Source organism: Ornithorhynchus anatinus, chromosome 1 (genome assembly GCF_004115215.2).
Source record: "Ornithorhynchus anatinus isolate Pmale09 chromosome 1, mOrnAna1.pri.v4, whole genome shotgun sequence".
NCBI lineage: Eukaryota > Metazoa > Chordata > Mammalia > Monotremata > Ornithorhynchidae > Ornithorhynchus > Ornithorhynchus anatinus.
In genome coordinates, this window is record NC_041728.1 from 24,179,585 (window position 1) to 24,194,955 (window position 15,371).

Consider the following 15,371-nt stretch of genomic DNA (forward strand, 5'->3'; position numbering starts at 1 on the left):
CTTCGCTTTGCACTGTGGAACCCCCGCCACAAGGTGAGAGGGGTCTTGTTTCTCTGACCACCCTGGAGTAAGATGAGGGAGAGGAGTGAAAACTGCCCAACCTTGCTTTCCCCCAACACCCTGCAGATTTGCCTAAGGCAGGAGATGGAGGAGGAGGGGAAGAGTGGTCTGAGGAATCATTTGAGCATCGCTAAAAACCCCAAAGGAATCTTAAATAAAACCTCTCTGGATTTTAACGATCTATAACTTCTATCTAGTCATGTCTTCTATTTGTGGGTACAATCACAACTAAAAATTCCCCTTGTTATTTTCACCCCAAACAACATACCCATTGAGGAGCTCTCCTCAACATGCACTACTGAGTTAGGTGGAAAGTCAGCAGGAGGAAAGGTCACCATCTGTGTCATATCGTTCTTTCCATTCCTAAGAGGAGAAAACCACAGATAGCTTTCACTTAAAGGCTACTCATTTGCCTTTTTCCTAACCAGGCTTTTTATTTTATTTCCGTTGCAAATAGATATCTCCAGGTCATTTAGCCATCCGGAAAAGGGTTTACTAAATGTCCCCAGTACTTGGGGTGTTGACAGAAATCTTCCATGGTGGAACAAATAGAATTTCAGTCTATAAACTTTATCAGTCCATTGCGGGGAGCAGTTTTTTCTATTTGATCGTGGCCCCAGAAGGAGAGCGACCCTGTATTCCAGTTGAATAGAAAAGGCTGCTGATTCCATTAATTTCAACTTGGACAGGTATAGGCTGCTAAAAAAAAAGGATGGAAATATAAATTTCTGTACTTATTTATAAGACTGAATTAGGACATCCATCAGGAGCCACAATAAAGTCAAAACCCTACTAGATTAAATTAAATAGAAGTCTCCAACAAATCATTGCTCTCCTTTCCCTCATTCTCCTAAAAGCCTACTAGTTGTGTTAATTCTAATATCACTAAATCCCATGAATCTGTTCTTGTTTCTTCGATGCTCTGAATTTGATTTGTTTTTATAAAGCAAAAAGGAGTGAACTGCTTTACCTAAGTCCCACTAAATCTTAATAAAACTACTAACCTTACTGAAAGCAAATCTTACCTAAAATGACAAAAAAACCCTACACATTTATACTTCTGAAACATAGCAACTATTCAACAATGCACAGAAACGCATACCACTTAAGAGCTGAAAATGAAGAATTATGTAAATGACATGAATATGTATGAGAAAATTTTACATTGGCAAAATAATGAAGTTACCCAGGCTGTAATTGGGCCAAGAGTTATTATACTCACAGTAATAAAGGCTGAGGCTGTTCAGTTTCAATCCTCCTTAGAGAGTGCTGAAAGAAATAGTAATGATATCAACTTGATGAATGTACATCCAGCTCAGCAAACTAAATAATTTATTTTTCAACCTTCCCTTGCTTTAAGACTTAGATTCTGTGTAAGGGATGAAGAGTGTGGTAGGTTTATTTCTTGCTGTTTTATTTTACTAAGAAGGTTCTTAGGCACCATCCTACATATCACTGCTGTCATCATCACATGTATTGCGTGTCTACAGAGTGTGTAAAATAATGCACTAGTGTCTTTAAACTATACATCAAAAGGCTGAATAAAAAAGGGTTGGGGGAGAGACTGAGGGTGGCTACCAAGAGCTCTCAGAAATACCAGACAAGAAGACACATGTGAAGATACATGCATTATTCTGGGCCTGAAGAATAACTTGACGGTCCCATTTTGCGGAAGTACAGTGATCTGGGTCACTCCTAGACCACTTCTCCGGGGGATCCCTGAACCCTCTACTTGCTCCCAAGCCAGTGCACTTCCTTCCCAGGTCCGTATGCACTCTAGCGTATGTCCGAGCCATGAAAATCAGCATCAGGAACCATGACGGGAGGAGTCTCAGTGCTAAATTTTTACATGGACATAATAGCATCTGGCTCCATACCAGGCCCTAATAGGGGCAGGCCAGCTGAAAACTGGGCTGTCAGCTAAAAAAAACTAGACAAATGGCCATCCCAGGGGAAGACAAACTGAGAAATAACTATTTAACTTTAAGCATTTAAACATTAAAACAAGTTCATCCTGCTAGGCACAATACTGACATCCTTCTCTTTCTTTTCTTCACCAAAATCTGTAAGAATCACCAATTTTCTAGTTTAAGATGATACTCCTTCATTTGCTTCTGCTTGGTAGGGAGGAAGGATTGATTCTTCACGCTGTGATGGTGTGGTGACCAGGTGTGAGGGATTCAGGATAGAGGGGATGCATCTACATCGGGGCTGGCTGCTGGGCTTTAAGTTCTAGCAGGATCCCCTTTGGTGATAGAGGAATGTGTACAAGTATGCTAAGGTTTGAGATTTGGGCAAGGGAAAATACCCAATTTTTTCCTGGATGCTGTACTATCCTTCTCTTTCTCTTCTTGTTTCTTTTTCTTCCTCTTCTTCCTTTACCTCTCTCCCACTTCCTCTTGCCCTCAAAGTGACTTCTAGCCCAAAGATTTGGTAATGTGGAAACTTACAAAAAGTTAAAAAACTAAAATCATTAAAATCTGATCATGCACAATGGACAATATGAAGTCCCCAATTCCCGGCACGTGCTTATAAAACAACAGTAGAGAAGGAAAGTTCTGTTTAACACACTCATTAAATTGCAGAATCTGGGGATGAAACCTAGACTGGAAATTCCTTGAGGACAGGCAATGGGTGGTTTCTTTAGTGGATGAGTCTCCCAAAGCACTTAATAGGTGCTCAGTAGATCCCCCTGATTGATGATTTAAAATTCAGATCAACTTGGACTCCTCTCTACCATCCCTCATATGTACAGATAGTGGAGAGACTCACTAGGCTTCAAGCCACTGCCTCACAGTGCCTCCATTTCCCCAGACAAAAAGAGGCTCAGCTGCCTCGATCTTTGATTGAGGCACTCTATACATATGTTTCTGCTGCTGGGCCAACAAATCTAGGGTTCCTGGCAGAAGTCCCAGAAGCAGGCTCATATGCCCAGTAAAATACCCAGGCCAAACTCCGACTGCATGGACTTGCTGAGTGGGTGATTGTACTAAGTCTCCCTGGTCAGGCTTTTAAATCTGTTATTGATATCTGATTTGGGAACTGAAATGTACAGAATTGTTCTTCAGAGGAAAGGTGTTTAACCTTTGATAGAGCTTAAAGCAAATTTGGTAATACTTAACTGGAAGATGAAATAATGGGTTTATCACTGCTAATCCTGTGTTAATATCCATCATTCTGTGCCCATAAGCTGTGAGCGTTGGAAATGAATGAAAGTCACAAACACCCTTGAAAAATCAGGTCTCCTCCAACAGACAAATAGACGTATGTGTTCTTTAACCAGGTTACATAAATGAAGAACTTCTCCTTATCTCTCCCAATCCCTTTTTTCCTCTCCTCTTCTTTCCCTCCTTGTCTGTAATCTTGTGGGCAGTGAATGTGCCTAACACTTTTGTTATATTGTCCTTTCCCAAGTGCTTAGTACCACGCTCTGCACACAGCAAGCACTCGATAAATATGATTTACTGATTTACTGATCGATCGTTTGTAACCCTCACTTATCCCTCTTTGCACATATCTCCCTATCTCTCTCCATTGCTCCCCCCCCAGGTATTCCTATCTCTATCTGCCTGTACTCCCATTACACCCATCTGCTGCTTTCCTTCTCTCTATCCATTCCCCTTCCCTTAACTTCTTCACCTCTCCCTTCCTTCCATTCTTTAACAGGAAAGGAAAAAAATATTTTTCCTCATTTGCCTACAGCTTGCTTTGAGAAACAAATATATTTTCTAAACTTAAGTTTTCATTATGCAAAAAATTGTCAGGCAGGGATTTTGGTTTCCCAGTTTTGAAAAGAAAAAATGTTAAAATGGATATCATGCAAGTCATCATTTCCTTTGAAGTTTTATTAACCTATATAGATGATTGGATTTGTAGTATGGAGACCAGTGCATGAGAAAGGAAGAGAGAAACTGATATCTGATTAATTAGCAACCCAATCAAAGTTCCTCTAAGGACGGAAGGAGAGTTAGAGAATACTGATGGGCTGATAACCACCTCAGTATTGCAATAAAAAAAATTATATGAAATCAGATCCAGTGCATTCCTGGGATAAAGAAGAGAACTGCTCCTTCATGTACTTTCCATATTCTCTCCTTGGATGGAGCTTCAACCTGATTTAAGGAGAGAATTAGTTCCTGTCAATGACCATCAGTACGTGTCTCTCTAGAAGTATTCCAAGGAAACTATCATCAGAGCAGCGGGTTTGCCAACCGGGTAATCATCCAGCCTCAATGCTAGCCCGCTTCATGGAGAAGAGAATTAGGTTCGTCATCAGCATTACAGCCCACATTCTTTCTTCCTTCCCACCGCCACTTCCCAAAAGAAACTGAAGAGAAAGGGATGTCAAAAGAGGAACTAGCATCTCCCAGTGCCAACGCACCACAGTAGGTTTTACTAAAGCAGTAGGGGCAGAGGAATGGGATGGCAGAGGAGACGAGAAGTTGGAAGACAGAAAATTCAAACCAGATAAAGAAAGGAGAGTCAGAGCATCTCTGGCCATATGCCATCATCTCAGCACAAAGCCCCAGCTCTTAACATCACCAATTGTTAGCGCTTGGTGGAACTACAAATTTAGTACATAACTGTTTTCATCAGGTCACTAGTCATCTGTTCTTGCGGGTCTTCTTTGTCCACATACTGAGCCTCTGGAGAGGGTGCTTCTAAAATGACACAAAAACATAGATCATGTACTACCGTTGGGATGCCTGTTAAAAAAAAAAACACCAAAAAAAAATTTTAAAAGCCCAAGGGTTTTACTAAAATATCCAATTGGCTGAAAAATCATCTTGTAAATCACATTTTGCTGCTACAGCTGCAGGACTAGGATTTTAAATCATTGCACAGGAGGAGGTGGAGAAATACAACCAACTCGGAGAAAACTTCATTTCAGACTTTGGAAGGGTAATAAATAATAATAAACAATGTTGGTATTTGTTAAGCGCTTACTATGTGCAGAGCCCTGTTCTAAGCGCTGGGGTAGATACAGGGTAATCAGATTGTCCCACGTGAGGCTCACAGTCTTAATCCCCATTTTACAGATGAGGTAACTGAGGCTCAGAGAAGTTAAGTGACTTGCCCACAGTCACACAGCTGACAAGTGGCAGAGCCTAGATTCGAACCCATGACCTCTGTCTCCCAAGCCCGTGCTCTTTCCCCTGAGCCACGCTGCTTCCCTCAAATATAGGGAATATAGGGTATAGGTGCTATCCCCCAGACTGTAAGCCCGTCAAAGGGCAGGGACTGTCTCTATCTGTTACCGATTTGTACATTCCAAGCGCTGAGTCCAGTGCTCTGCACATAGTAAGTGCTCAATAAATACTATTGAATGAATGAATGATTTATTTTTCACAGGGTGAAATCAGCTCAACCCTTTGCCCCTCAAGCCCATTTCTAGTCAGGAGTGAATGGTCTGAGGGGAAAATTGCAGGGGCCTTCCTCCACAGATTTACATGGTGGGGATGTAAGGGAAATTGTTTCCCCACAACTACGCCCCAGCGCTTAGAACAGTGCTTGGTATATAGTAAGCACTTAACAAATACCATAATTATTATTATTACCTCAAAAATTCTGCACTCCTACAATGTTCTGGTCTGGGACAACTTAGACTCACAGGGCCCATGAAGAGAAGTGTGATCACTTTGTGACTTTGGGCCTTAGAACTTTGCCCTTGGGAGTAAAGAAAATATAAAATTTAGGAGGTGCCCCCAGGATCTGTGGCATCTTGACCTTGTGGGCAGGGAATGTATCTATCAACTCTGTTGTATTGTTCTCTCCCAAGCGCTTAGTACAGTGCTCTGCATGCAGTAATTGCTCAATATATACAACTGATTCCTATACTCCCCGTCTGGTTTCTCTTCCCTTACGATGCCCCTTTCCCAGTGTTTAGAAATTGGATGGGGTTTTCATTCCTCACTGCACACGCTCCGCTGTTTTTCAGAACAGGTATGCGTGTGCAGTTTAGATCTACAGATACTGCATCTATCCCACAATTTTTAACTCTCATTATGCAAGTCGACATTGCTCCAGTAGTGCAGAGACAAAGGAAGAATTTCCTTCCTTTTTTTGTTCGGTCTTAACATCTAGGAGGTGCAGCTCAAAAACGTTTATCCAATGGGCACGTTCAAACATGTTTAGAAGCAGCATGGAGTAGTGCATAGAGCACGGGGCTGGGAGTCGGAAGGTCAGGGGTTCTAATCCCAGCTCCTCCACTTCTCTGCTGTGTGACCTTGGGCAAGTTACTTAACTTCTCTGTGCCTCAGTTACCTCACCTGTAAGACAGGGATTTGAGACTGTGAGCCACCCTTTGGACAGTGTCTCACCTGATTTGCTTGCATCCACCCCAGCACTTAGTGCAGTGTCTGGCACAGAGCAAGCGCTCAACCAATGACATAATAATAATAATAATTATTATAGATGGACAAATAAAATCAAGGGTTGCCCAAGTTAGTACCCAGAGACCTAAACTGACTTTCCTATTGGGCAATTTCATTTTTAACCAGAGTCTTGAGTTTCTGTAGATGGCTGATTTGGCAAAACAAACTAGGTTCCTACTCAAAATGTTTTTGAAAAGATAGGATACCGCGCACACAGATTAATCAAAAAGATAATAATGATATCGCTTTTGTCTTTGCCTCGCACTTCTATTCTTCCAAAGTCCTTTCAAATCAATTGTCCCATTTTATGCTTATCATTATGGAGAAACAGCGTGGGTTAGTGGAAAGAGCCTGGGCTTGGGAGTCAGAAGTCATGGGTTCTAATCCCGGCTCCGCCGCTTGCCTGCTGTGTGACTTTGGGCAAGTCACTTCACTTCTCTGGGTCTCAGTTCCCTCATCTGTAAAATGGGGATTAAAACTGTGAGCTCCACATGGGACAACCTGATCACCTTGTATCCCCCAGCGCTTAGAACACCTCCATTATTATTATTATCCTCATCTTATGGATGAGGAAACTGAGGCCCAGAGGAGTTAAGTGAGTTGCCCAAGGTCACACAGCAGACCAGTGGAGGAGCCATAGTAGGTCCCATAGCAGGCCAGTGACCAAGGTGGAACTAGTACCCTAGACCTAGCCTCTTTCCCCGAGGCCCTGTTGTATTATTTTTGAAAGTTACACTTCAGTTATAGCCCCACAGTCTAGTATTGAACAGGCACCAACTACAGGGAAACACCATCTGCTGGTCCTCGACTCTCTGGACCTCCAGATAAGCCAAGCCATTTGGGGTTCAGCTTGCACCTCAATCAGAGCTCCATTCTGAACACCTCGGCCTCCCTGGAATATCATTTTGGCTCTTGGAAATAATCGACGGGACTGAGTCCTTGTGAACACGAGACGGATTTCTCCAGCACTGTAACAGGGCCCATTCCCCAGTATCCTCCATTGTTCTGATTCAGCCTCGGAGGAACTCTGCACCCCTTTTGGCAAGCCCCTGATCTCCCTCTACCATTCCTGTGACTTGTTGATTCCACGCTGTTGGACTGACTACATCAAGGATGGCGTGGGAGCCCTTTTAAATGTCTCCCCGGATTATCTGGGATCATCAATTATTCAAATTACATCTGGCTCTAATGGTTTGGATTTCAGGGTTTCTTCCTTATAAGTGTTATGAGGGAAATTTTAGCACTTACTCAACAGGATCAGAACAGCTTCTAAAACGTAACTTTATATTCAGAATGTTTATAGAAATTTCATAATGACATGATAAAAGGATTTGGTAGTAATCTAGCAAATACTTCAGTACTTCAAACTGAAATTTACACATTATGAACAAAAGTACGGCACAGAACATTGTGATTTGAATTCCTGATTTCTGAATAGAGACCAAAATAGAGAATCTGCAGAGAATGTACACTTATAATTATGCTATTCAATTCCCTGGGAAAACTGGCTATAACAAAGATCATGGTTCTTCTAAATTCAGCTTCTGTGATAGCCTCTGGAAATAAGACAATATTGTAATCCTTACTCATCAGTGAGGCAACCGCCAGGCCCTAAAATTTCAGCTTTTGTAGATTTCTACCTGGGTCCTAGACCCCGAGGTTCCTGACCTCCAAAGTCTCTCCAGGTTGCTGCTGAGGGTCTGGGTAGACAACTACACTGACAACTTTGGATGGAAGGAAAGAGCTGTTTTCCTCCTCTTTCCTCTTCCCCTGAATATTCAAGTGATATAAAGGACCCTCCCACAGGGGTGGAGGGGCGTCAGACTGATGTCCTACAGTCTCTTTGTTCATCCCTATGTTCACCAGTCTGAGTCAAATGGAACCAAACTGAATCCACCAAATTATTTCTCATTTGACACAATGCCACATTATGCATTTTTTCTACACTTTACATGACCATCCTAATAATGCTCCACTCCTAAGGTCGAAAGCTCTGTCATGATATTTAGTACAACCCTGTCTGTAATGTCTGAAAATGGGGGAGTGACTGGAAATGGCAGGTGAGTTGGAGAATACGGATTGAGGTTATTCTGGCAGCCACCACCTGCAGCTTCAGATGGTGCTTTGGGAAGGAGAGATGGGAGGGCACTGAGTGAGATTTCGACTACCAAGAGGGAGATTTCTACTACCCATTCAGATATGAAGTGGACGAGAATCAAGCAAAATGTTATTATGTACTCTGCACATAGTAAGCACTCAATAAATACCACTGATGGATTATTTTACTCCCTCCCTGCAGTCAATATGTGCAAAGCACTTGACAAAGTACAGTACCAGTAGTATACATGATCCCTGCTCACAAAGAGTTTGGTCTAGCAAATAGGCAGGAGTCTATTACGTAAGTAGCTACCTTCCTGCTCCTCCCCAGCTCTCTCCAGCCACGATAATTGTCCCAACATGGGGATGGGGGATGCTGCCTCACTACATCTTCAAATTAGTTGCAGGAGTGGAGAAGGGACTACCAAAGAATATCTCTATTTAAAGTTGAAACAAAGTATAATAAAGCAACCAAAAAAAAGAGGAAAAAATATCTAAAGATGCATAATTCTTAGGAAAGTAAAATTGATTCTCACCTCCATATATTCCTGCGATCGCTGGTCTAAAAGTGAACTGAAATGTAAAATCCGAGGCTTTGGCAACAGTTAACCTTTCAAATAAAAAAGAAAGCTTAGGTTATTTGGAATAGAAGCTCCACTGACATATTGGCCAATATCTAACAGTATAACTCCCATTTTCATTACATCAGAACCTATTTCAAATCTTTAGTGAACCGATGACAGGATTTCAATAAAACAAATTTTATTCAATTCAAAATTTGTTCCGAAATGAAAAGGGCATACTATACTCATATGCACAGCTTTAGTTTTTACCCATTACCAAACACTGGGAATATTTTTGACAAGGGACAAATTTGTTGAGAGTTTGGAGGAGATTGAGGGATACAATCTGTCCATGTCTGTCCAGAATCAGGCATATTTCAAAAGGATTTTTCTAGAAACATTTTTTTCCCCAGATTTGCATGGAGAAAACTTAACTTTAAATGCTACGATAAGGGTCATTCATTGCAAGTTCAGCTGATACTTTGGGGGCCACGGACCCCTAGTCCTTCATACCATTGATAGCCTTATGCCCCCCTGATTGACAGGTAGCAAAGCTAAAGTTGAAAACATTTAAATTACTATTTAGAAGTGATTATTATCCCAACTGATCAGAGGAAGACCTCAGAGAGGTTAAGTGGCTTATCAAACGCTACAAAGTAAATCACTGGCAGATGTAGGAATAGAATGTCGGCCACCAGGCTCTTCATTTAATGCTGTGGTCACTAAACTGCACTGAGAAGTTAGAGACAAGCCCAGGAAATGTGATTTGGCTTCTTTAAAAATGGAATGTTACAACTTTTAAACCCCACACAGTGATTACTAAGCAAATAATGGCAACTTATGGAATTCAGGGATAGTGGAATTATAGATTGGCAAGGTACTGAATCAAAATACTATATGGACAATAAAAACATTAGTAAAAACAGTTAGGACTAAAGTTTTACATTTCATATTAAGTACAACAGTATTACAAGCTGAAACTTTGGTTCATGAAACGATATAATTAAAACATCTATTTAGTCAGTAGTTCCACTGTACTTTAATCAGTGGAGAACCCTGCAGTTTGATTTAGATCTTGGGGAAAAAAGTTGCTTCATTTACTTGATTCATTATGATTATTTCTTCCAAGTCTACTTGTATTTTGCAAATTATCTTCTATTTTTCACCTTCCCTCAAATTTTAATATCCTTTGAGGAAGATGTTTTATATTCAAATATATACCTACAGAACATACTTCAAAGGGCCTCAGATGTTATTTCTTTAAATTGGCATGGATGACAGAAACTGGGAAAACACCTGCTGCTGAGTTAAAAGGAAAAATCTAATGTTTTAAAATAACTAAAATTATTTAGTACAATTCTTATTTTAGTCCATGTAATTATAATTATGGCATCTGTTAAGCACTCTCTATGTGCCAGGCACTGTACTAAGTGGTGGGGTAGATACAAGGTAATCAAGTTGGACAAGGTCCATGTTCTACGTGGGGCTCGGTCTTAATCCCCGTTTTGTAGATGAGTTATCTGAGGCACAGAGAAGTGGGTTGACTGGTCCAAGGTCACATAGCTGGCAAGTGGCAGAGCCAGGATTAGAAACAAGGTCCTCTGACTCCCAGGCCTGTGCTTCTTTTAAATGGTATTTTTTAAGCACTTACTTTGTGTCAAACAATGTTCTAAGCGCTGGGTAGATAAAGTTAATTAGGTTGGACACAGCCCCTGCCCCACATGGGGCTTACAGTCTAAGAAGGAGGGAGAACAGGAGAACCGAGGCCCAGAAAAGTTAGGTGACTTGTCCAAGATCACGCGGCAAGCAAGTGGCAAAGCCAGGATTAGAATCCAGGTCCTCTGACTCCCAGGCCCATACTCTACCCACTAGGCCTTGCTGCTTATGTCGGGCATTGTTACCAACGAGATTCTCAAAAGGGCTGTGGTCACTCACTGGCAAGGTTTGCAGTGTAAAAGTGCCCACTGACCATCTTATGACAGACTCTAGATCTTAGAGAGTAGCACTAAGCAAGGGCCTCCACAGTCGGATACATTTAACTACCAGCCCACTGCTTTTTCTGCAGGAATTACAGCACTCATTAGGGTCCATGCCTTTTTCAACTCCAGTTAGGGTTTCTGCCATGCTTTACACCTTCTTCCCTTCGCAGTTTCAGCAGAGGCTACTCTTCCCGTTCAAAGCCCCGCAGTCCTTAGCCTCTGCCATCTGATTGACATACAGGTTCCGATACGTTGCCGATTCTATGAATAGCCAGTGCTGGGGGCTGGGACTGGGGAAATCTCAATCCTTCTAGTTCTGCTGTTGACTCTCTACTATGACCTCGGTTTAAGTCCTTGCCTCAGTTTCTCCACCTATACAAAGGTGAATCTAGAGAAGTGGCGTGGCTCAGTGGAAAGAGCACGGGCTTGGGAGTCAAAGGTCACAGGTTCGAATCCCGCTCTGCCTCTTGTCAGCTGTGTGACTGTGGGCAAGTCACTTCACTTCTCTGAGCCTCAGTGACCTCATCTGTAAAATGGGGATTAACGGTGAGCCTCACGCGGGACAACCTGATGACCCTGTATCTCCCCCAGCGCTTCGAACAGTGCTCTGCACATAGTAAGGGCTTAACAAAAACCAACGTTATTATCACCCTATTTACTTTGTTTAATGAGAGGTACATCACCCTGATTCTATTTATTTGCTATGGTTTTAATGAGATGCTGACTCTACTTATTGCCATTGTTCTTGTCTGTCCGTCTCCCCCGATTAGACTGTAAGGCCGTCAAAGGGCGGGGACTGTAATCTGTTACCGATTTGTCCATTCCAAGCGCTCAGTCCCGTGCTCAGCACATAGTAAGCGCTCAATAAATACTATGGAATGAATGAATGATTCCCCTCTGCCTCTGGCCCTCCGGGGTCATCGAGGGGTCACTGTGGGGGGGAGGGGAAGACAAAAAAATCCCTATTTTCCTTAGACGGTGTGGGGGTTTCCCTGCCGTTTCCTAGCTCACCTGTTGAGGCTGAGCTCATCTTCATCCAGATCGCTATTTAACAGCGACCCTGACACTACGGTCTCATCGGAGTCGCCCCCGTCGGAGGCCTGGCCGCCTTCCTCCATAGGCCCTGCCCTCTCCCCGCCCGCCCTCCCGGGGCTCCGCTGCGGCAGGAGGGAGAAGAGGGTGCGAAGGACCTTCCTCTCCTTTCTCCCCGGCCGCTCCTCTCCCTCTTTAGGCCTCGATTTCCCCTCCCACGGCCCCTGGGCCACAGGCCGTGGGGCCGCCGCCGAGGAGACCCGCAGCCAGGGAGAGGAGGGTGGCGCGGGGGCTTCTGGGAATTGTAGTCCTGCGGCGCCGCGGCCCCGCCGCCCATCTGGGGACGGCGGAGGGCGCGAGAACTACAAATCCCAAGCTCCTTCGGGGCCGGGGCTGGGCGGGAGATTTGAAGGACCTGCCCGGGCGCTTAGGCGTCAGCCCCTCTTTCCCAAGATTTCAAAATGTTGGTATTGGTTAAGCGCTCCCTATGTGCAGAGCACTGTTCTAAGCGCTGGGGGCGACCCAGGGTCATCCGGTCGTCCTACCAGTTAATCCCCATTTTCCAGATGAGGTCACTGAGGCCCAGAGAAGAAGAAGAAGAATGTCGGTATTTGTTAAGCGCTTCCTATGTGCAGAGCACTGTTCTAAGCGCTGGGGGAGATACAGGATCATCAGGCGGTCCCATGTGAGGCTCTCACTTAATCCCCATTTTACAGATGAGGTCACTGCGGCCCAGAGAATAATAATAATAATGTTAGTGTTTGTTAAGCGCTTCCGATGTGCAGAGCACTGTTCTAAGCACTGGGGGAGATACAGGGTCATCAGGCGGTCCCACGTGAGGCTCCCAGTTAAGATGAAGTAACTGAGGCACAGAGAATAATAATAATGTTGGTATTTGTTAAGCGCTTACTATGTGCAGAGCACTGTTCTAAGCGCTGGGGTAGACACAGGGGAATCGGGTTGTCCCACGTGGGGCTCACAGTCTAAATCCCCATTTTACAGATGAGGGAACTGAGGCCCAGGGAAGTGGGAAGCCCACAGTCACCCAGCTGACAAGTGGCAGAGGCAGAATTCGAATCCATGACCTCTGACTTCCAAGCCTCTGACTCCACTGAGCCACGCTGCTTCCCAATAATAATGTTGATATTTGGTAAGCACTTACCATGTGCAGAGCACTGTTCTAAGCGCTGGGGAAGATAGAGGGTCATCAGGTTGTCCCACGGGAGGCTCACAATCTTAATCCCCGTTTTACAGATGAGGTAACTGAGGCCCAGTGAAGTGAAGTAACTTGTCCACAGTCACACAGCTGACAAGTGGCAGATCTGGGATTCGAACCCATGACCTCTGACTTCCAAGCCCATGCTCTTTCCATGGATCCCAAACCTGTTGGCGCAAGGACTGGGGTTTTTCTTCAATGTTTATTCTCTGTCGAGCACTGCAGTCAGAAAGACCTGAATTCTGGAGAAGCAGCGTGGCTCAGTGGAAAGAGCCCAGGCTGGGGAGTCCGAGGTCGTGGGTTCTAATCCCAGCTCTGCCACGTCTGCTGTGAGACCTTGGGCAAGTCACTTGACTTCTCTGTGCCTCAGTTACCTCACCTGTAAAATGGGGATTAAGACTGTGAGCCCCATGTGGGAGTACCCGATTACCTTGTAACTACCCCAGCGCTTAGAACAGTGCTTGGCACATAGTAAACGCTTAACAAATACCATAATTATTATTAGTAGTACCGGCTCCGCCAAATGTCTGCCGTGTGACCTTGAGCAAGTCACTTAACTTTTCTGGGCCTTAGTACCCTCATAATAATAAATAACGATGGTATTTGTTAAGCACTTACTATGTGCCAGGCACTGTACTAAGTGCTGGAGTGGATACAAGCAAATCGGGTTGGACGTAGTCCCTGTCCCATGTGCGGCCCACAGTCTCAATGCCCATTTTGCAGATGAGGTAACTGAGGCCCAGAGAATTGAAGTGATTTGCCCAAGGTCATAGAGCAGATAAGTGGCCGAGCCAGAATTAGATCCCATGAACCTTCTGACTCCCAGGCCCGTGCTCTATCCCCTACACCATGTTCCTTCTCAACTGGAAAATGGGGATGAAGACTGTGAGTCCCATGTGGGAAATGGACTGTGTCCAACTTGATTAAGTTGTATCTACCCCAGTGTTTAGAACAGTGCTTAACATATAACCTGCCCAAAGAGACGAGGTTTGTCAAAGTTGAGGAAAAAAAAGGCAAACCTCCTTATAAGTTTCTTAAATTCTCTTGAATTTAATATTTTGTACTGTAGTTATATATCTTAAAAGAAAATAAAAAGGTCATTTTCAGTTAGAGAAAATTAAGTTACTTGCCTGTTACCTAAAATTTCAGGTCCCTTTACTCACAAGTAACTTAAAATTCCTAAATCTCACCTGACAAATCCTCTTTAACTCCTTTTCTACAGGAAGTCCTTGGATTTTCTACACACTTGGTTCTCCAAACCTGTGCTTAAGTGAAAATGTAAGTCAGAAATGATTTTCTCATAGGACAGTGTTATGAGTGGGAGATCGGTTCCTGAACCAAGGTTGCACACTCGATTTTTAATCAAAATTACCCCAGTATTCTGTACTTAATCAATTGTAGATGAGTTTTTGGCTGTATAAATACATCCATATTGGGTTAGAGATGTTCCATGATATAGTAGTCACCTTTATCAGAAGTAAAATGGCATTTCAACCCTTCCTAGTGACTCTGCCTGGCGATCAGGTTTTAACCGGTTTTGGAGAGCCTTCAATCTTAGAAGGCATGACGAAGAGAACACTGAAATGTTCTTGCCATCATTTTAAGATTCCCTCTTTGTCTATGATGAGACTGCAGTCACCTTCACTGGTCACAGATACCGCTATGGACGAACAGAGCCATATATTGTCTAAAGTAGAATTCTCACCTCTGTATAAATCCTCAGCGCTTAGTACAGTGCAGCGTTTAATGCATGCTTTTATTTCACATTGCTGCCCGTATCATTTTTCTACAAAAATGTTCAGTCCATGTTTCCCCACTCCTCAAGAAAGTCCAGGGGTTGCCCATCCACCTCCGTATCAAACAAAAACTCCTCACCATTGGCTTCGAAGCACTCAATCACGTTACCCCATCCTACCTCACCTCGCTAATCTACTACAACCCAGCCCCCACGCTTCGCTCTGCTAATGCTAACCTCTCACTGTATCTCCATCTCGTCTGTCTCACCACTGACCTCTCATCCACATCTTGCCTCTTTCCTGGAACACCCTCC

At 43.6% G+C, this 15,371-nt stretch overlaps 1 protein-coding gene across 1 annotated transcript in view; it reads right to left on the reverse strand.

Moving 5' to 3' along the window:
• ANKRD31 (ankyrin repeat domain 31) overlaps positions 1-12,366 on the reverse strand; it is a 96,499-nt gene extending 84,133 nt beyond the window's left edge. Inside the window, exons 1-5 of the mRNA XM_029073141.2 lie at positions 12,085-12,366; positions 9,068-9,141; positions 4,645-4,721; positions 1,283-1,329; positions 329-423 (exon numbers count right to left, since the gene is read on the reverse strand). Of these exons, the coding sequence (XP_028928974.1) occupies positions 329-423; positions 1,283-1,329; positions 4,645-4,721; positions 9,068-9,141; positions 12,085-12,191 (400 nt within the window). The 5' untranslated portion in view covers positions 12,192-12,366. The remainder of the gene's footprint in view (positions 1-328; positions 424-1,282; positions 1,330-4,644; positions 4,722-9,067; positions 9,142-12,084) is intronic.
• Between the last annotated feature and the right edge of the window lie 3,005 nt (positions 12,367-15,371).